The 22,564-nt window shown below is 48.3% G+C and overlaps 1 protein-coding gene and 1 long non-coding RNA gene across 2 annotated transcripts in view; one reads left to right on the top strand and one right to left on the bottom strand.

Annotated features, from left to right (window-relative positions):
• Window positions 1-22,564, top strand: part of LOC309529748 — a 537,650-nt gene that overhangs the window by 243,003 nt on the left and 272,083 nt on the right. The gene's annotated exons all lie outside the window — the stretch shown is intronic.
• Window positions 7,630-11,240, bottom strand: LOC309529291 (uncharacterized protein). The gene is made up of 2 exons (XM_082217137.1): window positions 10,222-11,240; window positions 7,630-9,320 (listed from the first exon to the last, which is right to left on the bottom strand). The coding sequence occupies exons 1-2, from the start codon at window positions 11,089-11,091 to the stop codon at window positions 9,282-9,284; spliced, it is 909 nt and encodes a 302-aa protein (XP_082073263.1). The 5' UTR covers window positions 11,092-11,240; the 3' UTR covers window positions 7,630-9,281.

The raw sequence follows: 22,564 nt of genomic DNA, 5'->3' as shown, positions 1-22,564 counted from the left end.
TCCAGGAAAAGAAATCTTTGATTTGGCTAGGTTTGAAACTGAGGTTTGGGCCACGCATGAAAGGATCCCATCAGAAAATTAGATATAAATCTCATTTACGTGGCAAAAAGGGCAAACCTCTCACCCGGTTAAAGAAAGGGAGAAAGGGGAGTGCCAACAAAGCTCTTAACATTTGGCGGCTGCTATTCCTTCATTTATTTATTTTTTTTAAGAGAATGTGTTGACTTCAGGCCCTTCTTCTGAAGAAAGGAACGTCAGGTAAGAGTTCCCGGCCAACACTTAACTCCCCTCTTCCCCCACCTTCTTTTTCCTCTTCTGCTGCTGCTGCTGTGAAAATGCAGACTTTTTGCTGCTACTGTATACTGCTAAAATAAATGGCGAAGGAAGAATCAGCTACTTAATGGCAGGCCCAGAGCCTTCAAGGCCAAAAAGTATTCCTTACCCCCAAACAGCCATTCTCGCTTTGCACAGAGCACCCAAGAAGGTCTGTAACCTTACAGAGAGAGCTCTGTAACACGAACAAAGAGGATGATAAAATTCATTTCCTGCCCTTCCTCCCGGAGATGTCCAGGGTAAAGGTAAAGGTAAAGGTAAAGGACCCCTGACAGTTAAGTCCAGTCACAAACGACTGGGGTTGCAGAGCTCATCTCACTTTACAGGCCGAGGGAGCTGGCATTTGTCAGCAGACAGTTTTTCTGGGTCATGTGGCCAGCACCGAAACCAGAGCAGCGAATGGAAAGGCCGTTTACCTTCCCGCCAGAGTGGTACCTATTTATCTACTTGCACTTTGACGTGCTTTCGAACTGCTAGGTTGGCAGGAGGGTGTCCAGGATAGCAAACATCAAATCAGAAATTCTCCTGGACACCACACACATAACAGAACCAAGGACATACTGCAGTCTATTCCTTGGTTATAATGAAGTGTTTCTTTAAGATCTAATTTCAGCAGGTGGAGGGGTTCATGAGAGGATCCTAGGGTGCTAGGAAAGGCCAATGTGAAGAGAAAGGTGCCATGTGACAACAACTCTGAGCAATGTGGGTGGGCAACAAAAAAAAATTCGCTCCAGGTACCACCTGACTTCGCTACATCTCTGGTGGCAGTGTTCCTTCCTTCTCAAAAGGGATGCCTCTATAAGCTTGTGTTCTTCCATCTTGGGTCTCCAAATGTTGCTGGACGACAGCCCCTATCATCCATGACTATTGGGGATGATGGGCCTTGTAGTCCAATGACATATGAAGAATGCTGCTCTAAGCCTTCTGCGACAGGCTTCAAAGGGTTATTGCATGGTCAAACACAAGCAAGTCGCTGCCTTGGCAACAGCAGAGATAAATTTGGAAAGTATACTTTTTCAACGTGAGATCTGGATCTTAGGCACTAGCACGGTGCAGAATGTCCGACCTTCTCCTGAAGTTTGTGTGAAACAAAGGCAGATGCATTATGTTTATTAATGTGTGTCTCCTCAGTAGGATCTGAAAAGCCAAGGAGACCACCTCCATGCTTGGATGACATCAGGGGTATAACCTGCAAACAATTACCGGAGTGCTTCTACCACTTTTGGCAGGAACCCAATAGCTCTATCTAAACATACAGGGTGATTTAGAGGACCTTTGTCGGACTACAAACTAACTAGACCTCACATTTTAGAAAACCATAAACATCCCAACCCTAGCTGATTCAGTGCAAGCAACACTTTATTTAAGACCGCAGTAATGGGCAGGAATGGCCAATATGGGGTCATCCATATTGTCTTTTTGTATGAACAGAAGTTTCAGAACAGTTAGTTCCAAACTATGCACTCACGTGCATGTAGTGTGCCTAAAAAAGAAGAAGCCATCATGGTCCATGCATCACACACTTTGCCCACCAGAGAGATCCTCACCCAACCCTTTTCTGCTTAGATATGGGCACTTGCATCATCCTGAGAAAGGGAATTAAGGAGACACTGAGATTCCTCTATAAGTGTGGCTGTAATGTCCCCAAAGTTTCACTGTTATCCATGCATCAGGGATGAGGATTTGGCCCTCCAAATGTTGTTGGAACTACACACACAAAGTAAACCTGCATCTCAGAACCATAGCTATCAACTTTTCCCTTTTCTTGCAAGGAATCCTATTGAGAATAAGGGAATTTCCCTTTAAAAAATGGAACTATTGACAGCTATGTCCAGAACCCCTTCCAAGTTGTGAGCATCCACCTCTCCTTCATTGCTTCAATCGCCACCCATAACTTAAATGCAAAGGTAAAGGACCCCTGACAGTTAAGTCCAGTTGCGAACAACTTTGGGGTTGCAGTGCTCATCTCACTTTACAGGTCGAAGGAGCCGGCGTTTGTCCGCAGACAGTTTTTCTGGGTCATGTGGCCAGCACGACTAAGCCGGTTCTGGCACAACGGAACACCAAAACCAGAGCAGTGTACGGAAACGCTGTTTACCTTCCCATCGGAGTGGTACCTATTTATCTACTTGCACTGGCGTGCTTTTGAACTGCTAGGTTGGCAGGAGCTGGAACTGAGCAATGGGAGCTCACTCCGTCCTAGGATTTGAACAGCCAACCTTCTGATCGGCAAGGCCAAGAGGCTCAGTGGTTTAGACCACAGCTGCACCCGCACCCCTAACCCATAACTTAGGGGTCGCTTTTATGCAAAAGCTGTCTGCCACACGCACAAAACAGTGCTTGTGCCGGATCTGAATTCCACTGAAACCTTCTGCCCCACAAATCCCGCTGAGATGCATGGGAGCTGCCATCACAGGCACATTTGCCTGGCTTGCGGAACTCAGTGGGGCTCACAATAGAATTCTGTTCTTGCCTCTTCAGAAGCAAGTGTCTTCTGAACAGTCCCCGTCCATTTCAGTGGGTCATACCCTGGAGATCATCCCAGTAGATGGAGCCTTTAATCTGTTTTCTACCCATTTCTCTTCTCCCTCCCCTCCTCCCATCGTTCTCTTTTTCCTCCAGCAGAAAACGGTATAATGAACTAGCATTTCATTTGAATATAGTTTATTAATGACACAAAACACTAATCTATTAATCAATTGAAAAACAAGTTGGTAAAAGGAAGGAAAAGGTTTTGAGTTTTTTTGTGCGTGCGTGCATATGCTTTATTTTATTTTAATTTTCCTTCTTTTTTATAGAAACAGGAACACACACATCTGAAAAAAGGGGGCCCATTATCTCTACGGGTTTCTCGGCTGAAGTTAAAAATCTGAAAATGATTTCTCATTAATATGCAAAATTATTCAAATGAGGCAGTAATTAACCATCTACTCAGTAGAAAACCTTTTCATGATAATTTATGATAAACTCGGTTGCAGCTTTGATTGAGGCTGAGAAGCCAGCGTGCATACAAAAAAGCACCTGAAAAAAAAATATTTTTAAACACCTAACTTATTGCTCAGCTAATTACATGGTAACCATGTTCGCAGTTTATTTCAAAGGCAGGCCTATGGGCAAAAAGAATGCAGCCGGAACATCCTTCCTAGCCTGTCCTACATTTCATCAGAGAGCTGAGTTTTCTTTTACATCTCGCTGCGCAATCTCCCTCGGCATAAAGGGAATTTGCACACGCAGGCATGGCCATGGACTTCTGTGGCTCCCATGGATTCCTGTTTCGCTAGTCAGGATCCAGGCAGCTCAAGCCATTTCGGTACCATGAATGGAAATGAATTTCAGCCACACATCTTATTGTATGCAAGGGAAGGGGGGCAAGCATGTTTCTTGCCAGAGAGCCAGTGTGATGTAGTGGTTAAGAGCGGTAGATTCGTAATCTGGTGAACTGGATTTGCTTCCCCGCTCCACATGCAGCTGCTGGGTGACCTTGGGCCAGTCACACTTCTCTGAAGTCTCTCAGCCCCACTCACCTCACAGAGTGTTTGTTGTGGGGGAGGAAGGGAAAGGAGCTTGTTAGCCACTTTGAGATTCCTTTTGGTAGTGATAAAGCGGGATATCAAATCCAAACTCTTCTTCTTCTTCTTTCTTCGGTGGAGTCCAAAATGCAAACTACAGTCAAACCTCTGTTGTCGAATGTAATCCATTCCGGAAGGCCGTCCGACTTCAAAAACGTTCAGCAACCAAAAACTGAAAGCGGAAGCCTCAAAACAACAGGGAAACTCAAAACCGAAGCCACGTAGCACGTTCGGCTCCTGAAAATCATTTGAAAACTGGAGCAGCTACTTCTGGGTTTTCGGCATTCGAGAGCTGAAACGTTCCAAAATGGAGGCGTTCAAATGAAGGTTTGACTGTACCGTAATTCACCGCATAATGGCTGCAGATTTTATGCCTTTCTTTTCAGAAAAAAGGGGATTGCAACCATTATGCGGTGAATTACGGGGGCGGAGGTGGAGGAAGGGGTTGTGGGCAAAAGGTGGAGATGGTCACTCGCCTGCTGCTGCTGTGGTTCAGTGGTTAAGAGTGGTAGACTCGTAATCTGGTGAACGGGGTTCGCTTCCCCGCTCCTCCACATGCAGCTGCTGGGTGGCCTTGGGCTAGTCACACTTCTCTGAAGTCTCTCAGCCCCACTCACCTCACAGAGTGTTTGTTGTGGGGGAGGAGGGGAAAGTAGAATGTTAGCCACTTTGAGACTCCTTAGGGTAGTGATAAAGTGGGATATCAAATCCAAACTCTTCTTCTTCTTCTCACATTGCTACAACGACTACCGTTTAACGGTGGGGTTATTGTGACTACCAAGCAAAGCTGCCAGAACAGTTCAATACCCTATGAAAGGGATGGAGCCAGTGGCATGCAATCAGTGGACTTGTGGGACTACGCTAGTGTCCTGGTAAATGAGAGCATTGAAGCCTGGTGCCCAAAGCCTGGGAAGTTTCTGCCCGGCTTAGGAAGGGAGGCACGATGTTCGTGTGCATTACATCAGGACATCAAGGTGCCACTGCCTCTCTCATAACATTGGAACTCGTCAGCATCCAACGAAGCGGAATAGTTAAAGTGTGGAACTGTTGATATTTTCACGCCCTCCCATTGACAGAATCTCCTGATATGATATTTCAGAAAGGAGGGGGCGGAAACTGTTCTTCGCTTCTTCCGCTCCTGCCTGACTCTGCGGGGGGGGGGGTCTGTGTGTTATCTATGTACAGATTAGATGGCTGAGTGAGAGCTGTAACACTCATGCAAGCCAGTAGCTCTTTAGTTTTTAGTTTGAAGTAGCTATTAGAAATAAAAGAAAAGTTATGCTTCACAGCTTTCTTCCATGTTGTTCATACTCTGTGTTATGTACTGAGTTGAATAGGATCCAAAATGCAGCAGTCTGATTGGTCCTAGAACAATAGGATTCAGAATGCAGCAGTCTGATTGGTCCTAGAACAATAAGATTCAGAATGCAGCAGTCTGATTGGTCCTAGAACAATGCAGCAGTATGATTGGTCTGCAGGAGCCACCCAATCCAGCTCCAGGTGGAAGTGAATCCACAACCTGATTGGCCTACAGGAGAATTCCGGAATTAGCCAATCACGTGCAGCCCATTGTGTAAATAATGTATATAAAGCAGATACTTTGGGGGAACTTTCATTCCTCCTCACCACTGTGAGCTGAATAAAGAGCATGAAATCCACTCTCGACTCTGAGTAGATTTCACTCTGCTGAGTTTGGTGCTCACAATGGACAGTTGTGGGTCCAGTGCACTTAGACCTGCTTTCCAGGAATGGAAGTTCTCTGGAAGTGCTCCAGTCACCTAGCCCAGTCGGGGCAGTACCAGTTATTGAGCCCAGTCGTTGGCATCATCGCAGAGGCATACTGACAGGAACTTGGCAGCCTCAGGAGGCAGTGATGGCCACCAACAAAGACGGCTTTAGTACAGGGCTCGGCAAATTCATGGCTGCTATTGGCTGCTAGCAACCACAATGGCTACGCTCTGCCTCCAAGGTCAGAGGCAGTACTGCTTCGAAACGCATGGAGGAGAATTGAGGGGGGGAAGTAGAATGAGTTGGCTTTGCCTCTTGTTAGCCCTGGCGCCACCTACTGATGGCCTCCCTGCCTTCTGTCATGGCTGCTAGCTATTCTCTACCTCCATGTTTGCAGGCCAGTGTGGTATAGTGGTTAAGAGCAGTGGACTCGTAATCTGGTGAAACTGTTAGGATATTTCCATTCCACCTTAAAAGGGAGCAGGATGTTTGTGTCACAGCCTGCGTATTTCCTGTTCACAGGATGTTTAAGTTTGCTATTGCTTTTGTTTCTCTCTCTGTCGAAGACACTGACGCAGAACAGTCATGTCTTTCTTTGTTCTGATCAACGCTGAATAAAGTCTGTAGATAATGCTCACCTGGGTGCGACTTTTGCTGTGCATAATCTGCTGATAAAGAGTGTGCACAAGCCCTGGAATGTGGCAAGGAATTTCCAGGAAACTCGTGTCACTAAAAGCTCATACTGCGTGACTGCAGGGATCGATGGATCGTCCGGCAGCCGGCTTGGGGGCCATGATGGACTTTATCTCCCTGGCAGTATCCCAACAGAAACGGGTTCGCGTCTCCGCTCCTCTACATGCAGCTGCTGGGTGACCCTGGGCCAGTCACACTTCTCTGAAGTCTCTCAGCCCCACTCACCTCACAGAGTGTTTGTTGTGGGGGAGGGAGGGAAAGGAGAATGTTAGCCGCTTTGAGACTCCTTCGGGTAGTGATAAAGCGGGATATTGAAATATACTCAGAGTCGCAAAGTGATTTCATGCTCTTTATTCAGCTCATAGTGGTGAGGAGGAATGAATGGAAGTCCCCTCAAAGTATTTGCTTATATACATTATTTACACAATGGGCTGCACATGATTGGTTAATTCTGGAATTCTACTGTAAGCCAATCAGGTTGTGGATTCACTTATATCTGGAGCATGATTGGGTGGTTCCTGCCAACCAATCATACTGCTGCATTGTTCTTGGACCAATCAGACTGCTGCATTCTGAATCCTATTGTTCTAGGACCAATCAGACTGCTGCAATTTGGATCCTATTGTTCTAGGACCAATCAGACTGCTGCAGTTTGGATCCTAGTCAACTCAGTACATAACACCCCTCCCCTCTAAGTTCCAGTCCTGCCCGGGAGGTTGCATTCATAGTCCTCGAGGTACGCCGGCGGCCTACGTGTGCGTTGCGGCCTGTGGTGTTCCCTGGTCCGGGGCTCAGGTTCTGGCTCGTGTTCCAAGGATGCTGGCTGTGATGGGCCTGTTTGGTCTGGCACAACCGGCTCGCTCAGTCATGGTTCTGGTTCCGGTGTCCTTTCGGCCTCACGGGTCCTCTCTGTATTTACTGGTTCTGCCTCTCCTGCTGGCCCCTCCTGCTCTATGGGCCTCACTGCCCCTCTGTTCCCTTGGGACTCCTCTGACCTGTCCTCCTCCTGGTTTTCTCCCGGGAATCGTCGCCGTATCTGGTCGCAGTGGCGGCGCCAGCATTGCCCCCCATCTGTTAGCACTTCGTACGACACGGGGCCAGTGACCCTGGTGACTGTGGCGGGTACCCATGCTGGGCCTGCCCCAAAATTCTTTGCGTACACTGGGTCCTGGGCCTCGAAGGTCCGGGGGTTCCTGCCTTCCCCCACCACTACCTCATCCTGAGCTCTATCGGGGTGAAGGCGGTCCAATCTGATTGCAAGGCACCGACCCATTAGTAGTTCAGCGGGGCTCCGGCCAGTCGTTGAGCTGGGGGTGCTGTGCTGTGCCAGGAGGAATGTGGCAAGGCGGTACTCCCAATCCCCTTGCGTCATGCGGCGAAGGGTGTCCTTGGTGGTCCGCACCATGCGTTCTGCTTGGCCATTGGTGGCAGGGTGGAATGGCGCCGAACGGATGTGGCGGATGGCGTTCTGCGCTGTGAAGGTTTGGAATTCTCCTGACGTAAATGCAGTCCCGTTGTCTGAGACGAGAGTGTCAGGGAGCCCGTGGGTTGCAAACAGCCTGCGTAGTACCCGGATGGCTGCGGATGTAGAAGTGGACGGTACCAGTGCGACTTCCAGCCATTTGGTGTAGGAGTCCACCACTATGAAGAATGTTTTCCCCTGAAAGGGGCCAGCGAAGTCCACATGCAGGCGTGACCATGGTGCTTGGGCGGACTCCCAGGACTGGACTGGGGCCCTTGGGGGATCTGGGCGTGATTCTTGGCAGGCCTGGCAGTGTTTGACCCAGGCCTCTATCTCTCCGTCGATCCCTGGCCACCACACATAACTCCTGGCAAGGGCCTTCATTCTTACTACCCCTGGGTGTGTCTCGTGTAGGGCTGTGAGGACCCTTTTGCGGAGGGGCTGGGGAACAACGACCCTGCTTCCCCATAACAGGCACCCCTTGTGGGCCGACAGTTCATGTTTGCGGGTTGTGTAGCCAGCAAATTCTGGCCCAGGGCTGCTGCTGGGCCATCCCCTCCACACCCAGTCCAGGACCCGGGAGATGACCCTATCTTTCTTGGAATGGTGTGCAACTTCTTGTGCCTGAATGGGGCGGTCGGGAAGCAGCTCCAGGCTCATAACCTCTTGTGCAGGTGCTGGGTCAGGGCCTGTTTCCGGTAGTGGTAGCCTGCTGAGGGCGTCCGCATGGCCCATTGCCTTCCCTGGGCGGTGAATCAGTGCATACTGGTAGCTGGCAAGGAAAATTGACCACCTGAGGACGCGAGGAGACAGCACTTGGGGGGTCTGCTTTTCGGGGGCAAACAAGCCAAGCAATGGCTTGTGGTCAGTCACCACGGTGAAGGGCCGCCCGTACAAGAAATCATGGAATTTTTTTACTCCCTTCACGATTGCCAGACCCTCCTTGTCGATTTGCGAGTAGTTCCGCTCGGTTGCATTGAGTGTCTGGGAAAAGTATGCCACTGGTACCTCTCTTCCATCCGGGAGTTGGTGTCCCAGGACAGCGCCAATGCCATAGGGTGAGGCGTCGCATGCTAGCACCACTGGCAGCCTCTCGTCGAAGTGTGCCAAGACTGAGTTTGAGACAAGCAAGTCCTTGACTGCCTGGAATGCAGCCTCCTGGCGCTGGCCCCACACCCAAGTGGCCCGCTTGTCCAGGAGTCTGTGTAGGGGCTCTGCTACCGCTGCCTTGTGGGGAAGGAAGGAATGGTAAAAGTTCAATAGTCCCAAGAAGGCCTGAAGTTCAGTCTTGCTCTTGGGCGCTGGGGCATCACAAATGGCCCGTACCTTGTCCCCAGTCGGGTGGACCCCTTCTGCGTCCACCATAAATCCCAGAAAGTCCACCTGAGGCACTCCTAGTAGACATTTTTCCCGCTTCACCTTGAGACCCGCCGTCTGGAAACGGTGCAGAACGGTGCGGAGGCGGTCCTCAAACTCCTCTGGTGTGGGCCCGGCAATCAACACATCATCGAAGAAGGGGGTGACGCCAGGAATCCCTTTAAGGAGCGAGTCCATTAGATTCTGGAATATGCCTGGTGCCACACTGACACCGAATTGCAGCCGCTTTACACTGAACGCTCCTCTGTGCGTCACAATCGTCTGTGCCTCTGCTGTGGCCTCGTCTACTGGCAGCTGTTGATATGCTTGGGCCAAGTCCAGCTTGCCAAAAATTTTTGACCCAGCCAGGGTGGCAAGGACATGGCTGACCACTGGCACTGGGTATGCGTGGGCCGTGAGGGCCTTGTTTATGGTACATTTGTAGTCTGCGCAGATGCGGACCGAACCATTAGGCTTGACGGGTGTGACGATTGGGGTTTCCCAGGGGGCATTAGGCACTGGCTCCAGCACTCCTTGCTGCACGAGTCGGTCCAATTCCTCGTCTATACGGGGTTTCAAGGCGAACGGGACTCGGCGGGCCTTGAGCCTGACCGGTCGTACTGCGGGGTCAAGCTGTAGCGCAATGGGGGGGCCCGTATACTGTCCCAATTTCCCGTCGAAAACCCCTGGAAATTCCTTGCATATGGCGTCCACGTCCACTTGTAAGCTAGTGTGGTTCACCCCGGTGACAGCTAGCCCCAGTGGTCCAAACCATGCCAATCCCAGTAAGCTAATGTAGGGGCCCTTGACTACGAGCAAGTCCAGTTGCCGCGTCCGCCCTCGGTATTGCACCCTGAAGGTCCACACCCCCATTGTGGGGACCTTACGTTTCTGGAAGTCCCGGAGGGTGAATGGGGCCGGCCTGAGTTTGGGACCCCCAGTAGGACACAGTTTCCTTAAGGTCCTTGCCGAGATTATGGATAGAGTTGAACCTGTGTCAAGCTCCATGCGGCATGGGGCCCCCTCTATCTGTACCTCTACATAAATTTTCTCTACGTTGGGGTGGGGCAACTGGTATACCTGGAAGTCCGTGAGCTCCGTAGAGTTGCCTTGGTGCGTTGGGCCCCAGGACCTGGGGCTCTTGGATTGGTCATCTGATGCCTGGCGTCGGGTGGGCCGAGCTCGACACACCCGGGCGATGTGTCCCAATTTTCTGCACTGCCTGCACTCTGCGTTGCGGAAACGGCAGGTCCTCCTCTCGTGACTCTCCCCGCAGCTTGCGCAGTTTCCTCCTTCTCGTCGAGGCAGCTGTGGTCTGTGCGCTGCTTGAGTGCGCTGCTGTACTCGGTGCACCTCCTCCCTGTCAGATCCTGAGTCGTCGGTGAGGTCTTCATGGTGGACCCTCGGTTGGGGTGGCAGGCTTGGCCGTGCCTCTTGCGTCGACCTCTCGGCAGCTTCCGTTGCCAGGGCCTCCTCCAGAGCGACCTGGAACGTTAGGTCCTTCTTGGCGTAGAGGCGTCGTTGCAGCTTCTCATCCTTCAGGCCACCGACGAGGCGGTCACGAAGCATGTTCTCCAGCTCTGAGAAGTTGCAGAACCGGGCAGCTTGGCGGAGAGAGGTCACAAACCCAGTTATGGTTTCCCCAGGGGCTTGCCGCTTTGCGTAGAAGGCATTACGACGAGCCACCACTGAGGGCTGTGGCGAAAAGTGCCCCTTCAGCTGTTCCATTATTGTTTTGTATGGAACAGTAGCGATGTCTTCAGGTGCAAGGAGAGCCCGGGCGATTTCAAATGTCTCCTCTCCGCAGATGCTGAAGAATATTGCCCTCTTCTTGGCGTCTTCTTCATCGGTGACCCCTTTGGCTTCTAGAAGGAAGGTGAAACGGGAGGCGTACGCTTCCCAGTCTCCAGATGCTGGGTTGAACGGCGAGAAGCTGCTGTCGGTTGCCATTCTGAGTTCCTTGTGTCCCGGAGCTGAAGCCTGGATACACGGTGCGAGGCAGCGGTGCGTCAGGTGGCGGTGCTGCAGTGCTGTGTGTGGCAGTCAGCTCAGCGGGATCCCACCTTCGTCGCCAGTGAAATATACTCAGAGTCGCAAAGTGATTTCATGCTCTTTATTCAGCTCATAGTGGTGAGGCGGAATGAATGGAAGTCCCCTCAAAGTATTTGCTTATATACATTATTTACACAATGGGCTGCACATGATTGGTTAATTCTGGAATTCTACTGTAAGCCAATCAGGTTGTGGATTCACTTATATCTGGAGCATGATTGGGTGGTTCCTGCCAACCAATCATACTGCTGCATTGTTCTTGGACCAATCAGACTGCTGCATTCTGAATCCTATTGTTCTAGGACCAATCAGACTGCTGCAATTTGGATCCTATTGTTCTAGGACCAATCAGACTGCTGCAGTTTGGATCCTAGTCAACTCAGTACATAACAGATATCAAATCCAAACTCTTCAGGCAATATGGCCTCTGAATACGAGTTTCTGTTGCACTCATCTGCAACTTCAAGTTTCCACAAGACATCTGTGGTTCTTTTAGGGAGGGTGTGTGTTGGTGTATTTTAGTTCTTTGTTGTTGTTTTTAGTTGAAAGGGAAAAGTGCATGTAAAAGGTAGGAATGAAAGACTCAGAGGTCCATGAAGCCCCTATGGGCTCATTACAGATACTAGATACCATTCTGGTATAATTATATCCTTGCACTATGAACAATCATTCTTAATGCAATTTCTTTTCTTCTTTTTTAAAAAAGAAAAATGTAAACCACTCATTGTTAAACGCATCTCCTGTTTCCCCCTAAAACTATAACTTAATTGGGCACTCTTTGACCCCAATATCAGATAAGTAAGCACATTTGGGTTTTAAAAAACCCCTTTCTTTTCTAAAGAGCATCCAGGGAGATGCCAAGGTTAATGTGTTGTGTATGTGATGTCATGAAGGATGTGCTTTCATTTGTTTTTTCCAGCGAAGAAGTTCAGGGCTGGGGATGTCCTTCTGTTAGACGCTGGGGAATTTTTAGAACTTTTAACTCTTTGTGGGAAAGGACAGAACTGGAGGTGACTTTCTCCCCCTTTTTGCCATAACAGGAAGGACACAAGTTGTAGGTTGTGGCTACTGCTGTCGTGTTTGAATAAATATTAGTCCATGAAGAACTTTCCATGAGCACAGTTATCAAGACCTTCGGGGAGGGGAAACAGGAAGCGATTTCAATTTTTCTTCCCTGACTTTCCAGTTAGGCACCCAGAACAAGCATTGCTTTGTTGCCTCCATGATGACGAAGCGGTGACAGAGTTTGACCCAACTTACAGGAAGCCAGCATGGTGCTTTCCAAATTACCATTGGCCATGCTGCTTGGGGATGGTGGGATTTGGAGTCCCAACAACATCTCAAAGGCACAACTTTGGCTATCCCTGATCTAACGGCTTCTTAAAATTGTCCCTGGATGGTGAACCAGTTTTACCACCTCCTTAGACATCAAGTTCCCTTGCTAAAACTGATATTAAAAGGGAGGTCTCTCAACTGGAAGCAGAGTTGTCTTCCTCCCCCTCTCCTAATCTCCCACCTAAATCTACCTCCCTATAATTTAAAGCCATTGTTTGTTTTCTTTTATCATGGCCTCCATCTATTAAAAGTCATTGTTATTAGGCATTTATCTTGTATTTGTCTCTTTGGGAGAATAACCTGACGTGAACCATACAAATGGCATCCCAATTTCCATGAGCGTTTTTTAAAACACTTGGCCCATTGTTTGAGCGGTGGCCTCGCAACAAAACCTCGCATCACTTCCCCTCCCACCCACCCCTAATCAGCGCGCCGTGTAATTGTTTTGTTTAGGAAAAATATTCCCCAGCTCGCCTTCTTGTTCCAAACAATTTTGCTCCTCTATGCCGCATTTGCCATCCACTGATCTAATACCTATATTTACAATCTGAATCTTTTGAAACAGACCCCATTGTTCGTCATTATTTATTATGCTTCCCATTGTTTCCAGATGGTGCAAAGGAACAATGCGTTCATTCGCTCTTCTGGAGGAAGGAGAAGGAAAAAAAGATGAACCCAAATTAATGGCAATATTGGGCCCTTCTATTTCCCCCATGAGGGAGTCGCAAAAGTTTTGCACTTCCTCCCCTTTTGTTATCTGCACAGAGTACAACAAGTTGCTTGATCAACAGCAGCACACCTGCCAGGCTAATCAGCAAACAGATTCAAGCCTGGCTCTTGTGTTCGGTTCCAACACAATTAGGGCATCATTAGGGAAGAGGGGGTGGAATTAAGTTCAGCTTGCACTTATATAGATGAATCTACCTTTCCCGAAACAATATGTGAAGTGGAACCCAGTCATTTAGCTGTGACTTCGGCATTGGTGCGTTGTTGAACCAGATGAACCTCAGACCCTCCAAGCGTTTTGGGAGGACAGTCCTGGATTTACAGAAGCCGTCCATGTTTCTGATTGGATCCCCTCTTCATTTTCGACTCTCTTGGGTGCAGGAATTTAACCTTAATTATTTACAATTTTTGTTTAACCTGAAAGAAAGAAGGGCTTTTTCACTGGCTAGGTTCAATTCTAATCCTTCTAACCTTCTTTGGGGTAGGTTTGCGGATATGGCAGAAGGAGATAGGATCTGCCCATGCGATGCCCACCTGGTGGAAACTCTAGCTCACACGGCCCTTAACTGTAAAATGTATGATGATCTCTGCCAACAATTTCTAGACCATCTATGTAATCCAACATGGAAACCAGAGACGGAGGTTATACGCTTCTTATTACAGGGGAGAGACCAGGAGCTCCCCAAGACAGTGGCTAAGTTACATCTTTCCACAGGGCCTGCAAGACAGAGGTGTTCCACCAGGCCTTTGGCCAAGGCACAGCCTGACCCCCTCCTTCTGTAATCCTCATAGAACTCTAGCCCAATGGTGGCCATGAATTTGATTTTGAACTGATTTTAGAATGAATTGATTTTAGAATGCTGTGTTACTTTTCATTGTTGTTAGCCGCTCTGAGCCCGGCCTCAGCTGGAGAGGGCGGGATATAAATAAAAATTATTATTATTTTATTAAAAATAAAAATGGAGCCCTCTCTGCCCAGTAGCAGCAGCAGCAGCACCCCTTTGTGGAGCCTGTCAGGTCCCTCCCCAAGCCAGGTGGACAGAAGTAGGACAGGTCCCTTCAGGCCCCCAGCAGGTCAGTCCTGGGCAGCAGCCTTAGCCTGCCTGTGGAATGATGGAGGTCCCAGAAAGTCACCCATCCCATCACTGACCAGACCGAAACCTCCTTCACTTCAATGAGGAGGTGGTCTCCTGGGTCCTCAGACCACACACCACTGGACCATGAGGCAAACAGGACTCGCTGCTCCAATGTACGTGGTACATGTTCATTTATAATAATAAAATAATAATAATTTATTATTTATACCCCGCCCATCTGGCTGGGCTTCCCCAGCCACTCTGGGCAGCTTTCAACAAATTTAAAATACAGTAATGCATCAAACATTAAAAGCTTCCCTAGCCTTTCCAGAATGGGACACGAGTGGCGCTGTGGGTTAAACCACAGAGCCTAGGACTTGCCGATCAGAAGGTTGGCGGTTCAAATCCCCGCGACGGGGTGAGCTCCTGTTGCTCGGTCCCAGCTCCTGCCAACCTAGGAGTACGAAAGGACCTCCAAGTGCAAGAAGATAAATAGGTACCGCTCCAGCGGGAAGGTAAACAGCGTTTCCGTGCGCTGCTCTGGTTCGTCAGAAGCGGCTTAGTCATGCTGGCCACATGACCCGGAAGCTGTACGCCGGCTCCCTCGGCCAATAAAACGAGATGAGCACTGCAACCCCAGAGTCGGTCATGACTGGACCTAATGGTCTGGGGTCCCTTTACCTTTACTTAGCCTTTCCAGAAGTTTTAGAACTCACAGCAACTTTTGGGGTTTTTCCCCTTGTCAGCTGTGAAAATGTGAAATGGTTGAGGCAGAAAAATGTGAGATAGGCAAGGGAGCCTGAAGTTATCCTGCGTTCCCCCCCCACCCGCCCCCTTTCCTTTATTATAAAGTCATTTTTTTTTCAAATCACCTTTCTGACACATTTGTCCATATTGATTAGATGCTTTTGGAATGACATTGTCTGACCTGTCGAAATCTATCAATTGCTCTTCGGCTGAAGTCTAATTCCCAGGCTCCTCCGGCATCTAACAGCAAAGTGTGGCTGTTATTCATGAAGTCTTCTCTCCTCTCTCACTCCCTCTCCCCCTTTGCTGAAAAAAGATCAATATTCATATGCATATTAAATCTGCATTAGCGTTGCTGTTCAATGTACTTCTTTAGCTGGCTGTTCCTATAACTTCTCCCCCTCTCCTCTCCCCCCCCCAGCACTAAACCTATCGCTGAGAGCATTTCAGAAATACATATCTGATACTATATTCCCAAGATGTTTGGGCGAGTTATTAGGAACTTGTTGCTTATTAGGATAAATGCTTATCCCCAATGGTTTTCATTGAGTTTTCAATTGGTGCACTGCAAACTCAACTATGAAATACGTTTTTGTCCATTTAATGTCTCTCTCTTTCTCTCTCGCTTTAAAAAAACCACAAGAAAAACCCTGTTTTGTAGGGAAAGGACGCCTTAATTGTTCCCAAGACATTGGATAATCCACTTCTGATGGGGCTTAAGGTTGAACTAATAGAGAAGCAAGTTACAGCTTAGCTGCGCTGGGTTTTAATTGAGTAATGAACCAGAGTATCCTGAAGTTCAAAACTTGTCAAGATGGGCAGATCATTGCATTAGAAGTTGGAGTAAGTTTCTTAAACTGATTTTCTTCTCTTCTCTTTCTTTTCTTTTCTTTCTTTCCTTTTCTTTCTTTTGAAACCAATACATTATTACCCTGGAAATAGAGAATTCTCTGAGCTGATTGAAGGCTTCCCAGGTTAATAGGCAGAAAGGGAAATGGCTAATGCTGTCTTGGAATGGTTCAAGGGAACATCTCACATTGAGTTGGGCGTTTGTCTCTCTTTTCCCCTGAAGCCCGGAGGAAGAGGCATCTTTTGAAACAAGCAAGCAAGGATCAACAAACAGATACGATAGCACCAAAGTACGAGAAAGCTCCACCATTAGATTGTTGTTAATAATAATATTATAATAATAAATTTTATTTCTACCCTGCCCGGCCAGAGCCAGGCTCAGGGTGGCTAACACCAGTAAAATTACAGTAAAAACATAAGGGGAGGGGAACCAATTTAAAATAGAGGTTAAAATGCAATTTAAAATGCAGCCTCATTTTAAAAGTAGCCCATAGATCAAAACCATAAGGGGAGGGAAGCATAAGGGTCAGACTGAGTCCAAACCAAAGGCCAGGGGGAACAGCTCTGTCTTGCAGGCCCTGCGGAAAGATGTCAAGTCCCGCAGGGCCCTGGTCTCTTGTGACAGAGCGTTCCACCAAGTCAGGGCCAGTACTGAAAAGGCCCTGGCCCTAGTTGAGACCAATCTAACCACCTTGAGACTTGGGACCTCCAAAATGTTGTCATTTGTGGACCATTTGTGGCATACCAGGAGAGGTGGTCCCATAGGTACTAGGTCCTAGGCCGCATAGGGCTTTAAACGTAAAAACCAGCACCTTAAACCTGACTCTGTACTCCACCGGGAGCCAGTGCAGTTGGTAAAGCACTGGATGAATGTGATAGGGCTGTGCAGAAAGCCTCAGACAACACATGGACCCCAACAGCCCCATGTTGGGTATATTTGGACGACTTGGCCATTGGGGGGGAAGAGCAGTGGTGTTTCCCTGACCTCCCATCTTTAGCGTCAGGAAGGAAAGCGGTCAGGTTGACACTGTCCAAAAACACCAAAAGGAACATTGGATTGGCAAGACGGGTATGTTGGCACTGTACCAGCTCACCCTTCTTGTTATGTACTGAGCTTGTATCCTAGAACAATAGGCAGGTAGGATCCTAGAAGGCAGCAACCTGATTGGTCGGCAGGATCCGCCCACTCCCGCTCCAGGAGGAAGTGAATCAGCAACCTGATTGGCCCACCGGAACAGTCCAATCAGGCTCCAGGAGGGGAGTTGAATCAGCCAATCACACGGGACCCATTGTGTAAGAGGGGCTTCCAGGGCAAATTAGCCATGCCTTGTTGTCCATGTTAGAATTCCTGCTCCATGATTGCAGTCATGGGGTTTTTCTCTTTCACATGACGGTATGTGTTTTGACTCCACAGAGTGGGAAGTGACGGAGACAGGATGTTTGTGTTACTGTGTTCCGTGAAGTGGGACTATTGTCCTTTGTTCTTTCTCTCTTTGCTGTCTGATGCTAGAGAGAGAGGGAGCCATGTTGCAGCGCTCCGTGTGTGCTTATATGTAAATAAAGTAGATTAGCCAAAATGCTGAGTTGCTGAGGTGTGTCACGCGAGATGCGCAAACTCTGTGGATCCCTAAGTGTGCCGGTGTCGGTTGGCATAGGTCACTGTGATGTTCGGGCTGAAGAAAGCTTTTGAAGCTCCTGAATGATCGACCAGGAGGGAGGGAACATGCCAGTTGGGCATGTGTCTCTGCCAGGGTCCTGCTCGAGTGTAGCCTGAACTCCTGACAGTCCATAGCTGTGGACTGCCCAGAAGGCCAAAGGGTCACAGGATACATTGTCCATGCTACTACAGAATCACAGAGTTGGAAGGGGTCCCAAAAGCCCAATCCCCTGCAATGCAGGAATCTCAGATAAAGCATCCATGGCAGATGGCCGTCCATACGATGGTTGGCTTGATGCCTCTGTGTCAGGAACTGCTGCCCTATCTGGTAAGCCATGTAACTGCAACCTCATGGGAAAGAACCCTCCAGATCCAACCTCCTGGGCTAAACATTTGCCCTTCGTGGCAGGAAGCAGTATAAAGGACTTCCTATTCCAAATGAGCACCACGGTCTACCTGAGCTCTAACGTCATAGAATTGTAGAGTTGCATGTCTGGAGGATGAAGCTATCAGTGGCTACTATCTGTATTGGCCATGTTCTATGCCCACTGTCAGACACATTGTGCCTCTGAGTACCAGCTGCTTGGAACCACAAGTGGGAAGGACGCTGTTGACTCAGGTCCTGTGAGGTTGCTCATGTTGTGAGAACAGGATACTGGACTAGATGGGCCTGATCCAAGAAAGCTCTTCTTATGGTCTGGTCTCCCTCTTGGCTCCTCCCTTTGGGCTTGTTCTTTCGTCCTACTTCCTGCCTTGCCCCCAGATCCTGATAGCTCCATGGCAGCTCTGGAGAACCTTTGACCATCCAGTACAAATCCCATCAACCCTAGCAAGCATGGTCAGTGGTCAAGAATTATGGAAGTTGTAGTGAGAGCCAGTGTGGTGTAGTGGTTAAGAGCGGTGGACTCGTAATCTGGTGAACCGGGTTCGCTTCCCCGCTCCTCCACATGCAGCTGCTGGGTGACTTTGGGCCAGTCACACTTCTCTGAAGTCTCTCAGCCTCTCACCTCAGAGTGTTGTGGAGGAGGAAGGGAAAAGGAGATTGTTAGCTGCTTTGAGACTCCTTCAGGTAGTGATAAAGCGGGATATCAAATCCAAACTCCTCCTCCTCTTCTTATGAGCAATGCTCATGAGTAGCCCCATGTCTTCCATTTATCTACTTTCCCCTCCTCTCTGGTCCATTTAGCAAACACGTTAGAGCCCCTGCTTTGAACACTCATGTAACCAGAAAAAAACACAGCAAAATTTAAAGCAAATTGTAATTATTACAGAAGACACATTTACTTGTCTTCTGGTTTGCTGAAGCAGTATGTCAAGCAGCACTTGCCACAGTAATGTCTGTCAAAGTGGCAAGCCATGAATACTCCAGCCTCACATTCCTCAGAGGGACACTCACATCGCAGGTATTTACGGGCTATGGCCTGTATCCCCACGTCGGCGAGGCGGTGGTCCAGAGATCATGATCAACCATGTCAAAGGCTGCTTACAAATCTAAAAGGATCAGCAGTCCTGACCCGCCTCGATCCAGTTGTCTACAGAGATCATCTGTTAGGGCAACCAGAGCTGTCTCGGTCCCGAAACCAGGACGGAACCCGGACTGAAATGGATCTAAAGCCAATGTTTCCTCCAGAAACCTATCAAGCTGTTCAGCAACTGCACTCTCAATCACCTTACCCAGATATGGAAGATTTGAAAGTGGGTAGTAATTGGATAGGTCTAAGGGATCTAGTGAAGTTTTCTTTAAGAGTGGACACACCACTGCTTCCTTCAGTAGTGGTTAGGAGCAGTAGACTCGTAATCTGGTGAACTGGGTTCACGTCCCCGCTCCTCCACATGCAGCTGCTGGGTGACCTTGGGCCAGTCACACTTCTTTGAAGTCTCTCAGCCCCACTCACCTCACAGAGTGTTTGTTGTGGGGGAGGAAGGGAAAGGAGAATGTTAGCCACTTTGAGACGCCTTCGGGTAGTGATAAAGCGGGATATCAAATCCAGACAGTTCCATTGGGAGGACCAAAGGTTTCCCACAGCTGCCCTATGATCCCAATGCCAGGTTCATGCTCCAAACACATGATCAGGGCAACTTTTATTTGGAAAAAATGAACACTATTTGAGGATTTGTCTCTGTGATCAGTTAGTTAAGGATACCGCCTCTGCCATTGCAGAGATAAGAAGGAAAGTCATCAGGAAAGACACTTCTGAGACACCCCAGGACAATGTGAAACAAACAATGGATACTGCATGACTTCATTCGTCCAAATGGGCTTGGAGGACATCCAAAATGTTCAGGTAATCAAATGCTCCAATAAAGGTAAGTGCTATTTACACAGGGGTTATGCTGACCCTAAGGCTACGTGGGTGACACACAGTGAATTTGGATAACTAGATGCCTTGGATCTGTGGTGAGGGCTGCCAGGTCAAAATTTCAAAGATAAGCAACATTATGGAGCCGTGGTGTCCTTTTGGACGAGTTCTCTGCTGCATTCTGCCTCAGAGATATGGGGCATCACTTATATCCTCCTGTGCTATTGCAGGTGTTCCTTTAGAACAGGGTGGAAGAGTCTATGGGCCTATAGATGTTTCTGAACTACAACTCCCATCATTCCTGAGTGTCAGCTGGCTAGGGCTGATGGGCACTGGAGTATATGTCTCCCAATCCCTGCTTTTGAAAAACGAATGGAAGCGCTGCCTGGCATTGATACCTCCTAGCGGAGTCTAATTGTTTTCTTGCATTTTGACCCCCATCTTTCTTCCATCATGAAAGTCAAGGTAGTGCACATTCAGACTTTATCTGATATATTTCTTGTTGCCATGACTGTGCTTTCTATACCTGGTTATTTATTAATCTATCATATCATCAACCCTTGCGTATAAGGCCCTTCATCCCTAGTATCACGTCTAAAATTTGAGGTTGCACCACAATCTCACTTCCTCCCCCCGCTCACCCAAGGCTTCTAGTTCATGGGTAGGCAAACTAAGATCCGGGGGCTGGATCCGGCCCTATTGCCTTCTAAATCCGGCCCATGGATGGTCCGGGAATAAGCATGTTTTTGGGGAGAGTAGAATGTGTCCTTTTATTTAAAATGCATCTCTGGGTCTGACTGTGGGGCCTGACTGGTGTTTTTACATGAGGAGAATGTGTGCTTTTATTTAAAATGCATCTCTGGGTTATTTGTGGGGCATAGGAATTCGTTCATTTTGTTCTGCAAAATATAGTCCTGCCCCCACAGGGTCTGAGGGACAGTGGACTGGCCTCTTTCTGAGAAAGTTTGCTGACCCCTGCGTTAGGACAGAACCCATCTACTCTCCATCAACATGATCTCACTTTTTGCAAAGCCTACGGTTGATGGGTCTTCCTGCAAGCTCTCTCTATATATCTAGGCACTGACCAGATCGAGACCTGCTTAACTTCAGCAAGCTGGTGGCTTCATGTGACTTCAGACGGTACCCAACAGTGCCTTCCTCACCAGTCCCTCCAGGGGTTCAAATGGGGCCTGCAAGGCTGTTTTCCCCAAACCGCATAAAGCCACCCCACACCTGATATCATATGTGGGGAAGGCAGCGATGCCAGTGCACAGCTGGCAGCCTTAAAATGTTCTTCAATTTGAGCATTGGCAAGGGGAATCACTACGCAGCACTATTTATGAGCCCTTTGTGGTGCTCTGAAGCCCAATCATCTGATGTCATTGTGGTGTCAGGTGACTGACAGATAATAATAATATTTTTTTATTTATACACCCCCCCTTCCCGGTTCAGAAAACTGGGCTCAGGGCAGCTAACAACAAATTTAAAACACTTAATTGCTGCAACACCGGGGCTAGCTGGCTAAATTAGTCCTATTTGGGCCAGCGAGGAGACCAAGGGAGAATTAGCTGTGGGATTCCAGAGCGGGTAATCTTCATAAAAAGGGGAAGGGGAGGGAAGGAAGGGGAATAAAAAATCAGGCTAAGTTCTAATTGAAAGCCAGGCGGAATAGCTCTGTCTTACAGGCCCTGTGGAAGGAAGTTAAATCCTGCAGATGGGGTGCCATTTCTGATAAGGCTAGGATCTAATGGAGATCCAGTCTGTGGAGCCGAAAAGGTTCTCCACCTCTGGTGTTGGAAAATATTGGGCCAACTGTTCTGACTCAGTGTGACGGAGCTTCCTGCCTCCAAGCAGTTTGATCCTGTTAAATTTTAATTCTGAACCAGATCACTGCAAACTTGGTCAGCATCATGGCATTGGATTGGACCAGACACTGGTTGCCGCGGTGCGAGAATCGGCCCTCATAATCCGTCATCAAGTACCACTCATTGCTTCATGAAATCATCTGAGTTTTATTTCCCAGCCCTGTCAACAGTACAGTTTTGCAGACCGTCATCGCAAAGCATTAAATATGGCTACTTCCATTGAACTAGCAAGGTTATGCTTAAAATTCTACAAGGAAGGCTCAAGCAGTATGTGGACCGAGAACTCCCAGAAGTGCAAGCTGGATTTAGAAGAGGCAGAGGAACCAGAGACCAAATTGCAAACATGCGCTGGATAATGGAGAAAGCTAGAGAGTTCCAGAAAGACATCTACTTCTGCTTCATTGACTATGCAAAAGCCTTTGACTGTGTTGACCACAGCAAACTATGGCAAGTTCTTAAAGAAATGGGAGTGCCTGATCACCTCATCTGTCTCCTGAGAAATCTCTATGTGGGACAAGAAGCTACAGTTAGAACTGGATATGGAACAACTGATTGGTTCCAAATTGGGAAAGGAGTACGGCAAGGCTGTATATTGTCTCCCTGCTTATTTAACTTATATGCAGAATTCATCATGCAAAAGGCTGGGCTGGATGAATCCCAAGCCGGAATTAAGATTGCCGGAAGAAATATCAACAACCTCAGATATGCAGATGACACAACCTTGATGGCAGAAAGTGAAGAGGAATTAAAGAACCTTTTAATGAGGGTGAAAGAGGAGAGCGCAAAATATGGTCTGAAGCTCAACATCAAAAAAAC

Source organism: Podarcis vaucheri (genome assembly GCF_965113315.1).
Source record: "Podarcis vaucheri genome assembly, chromosome: 3".
NCBI lineage: Eukaryota > Metazoa > Chordata > Lepidosauria > Squamata > Lacertidae > Podarcis > Podarcis vaucheri.
This window is presented reverse-complemented; position numbering and strand designations above follow the sequence as displayed.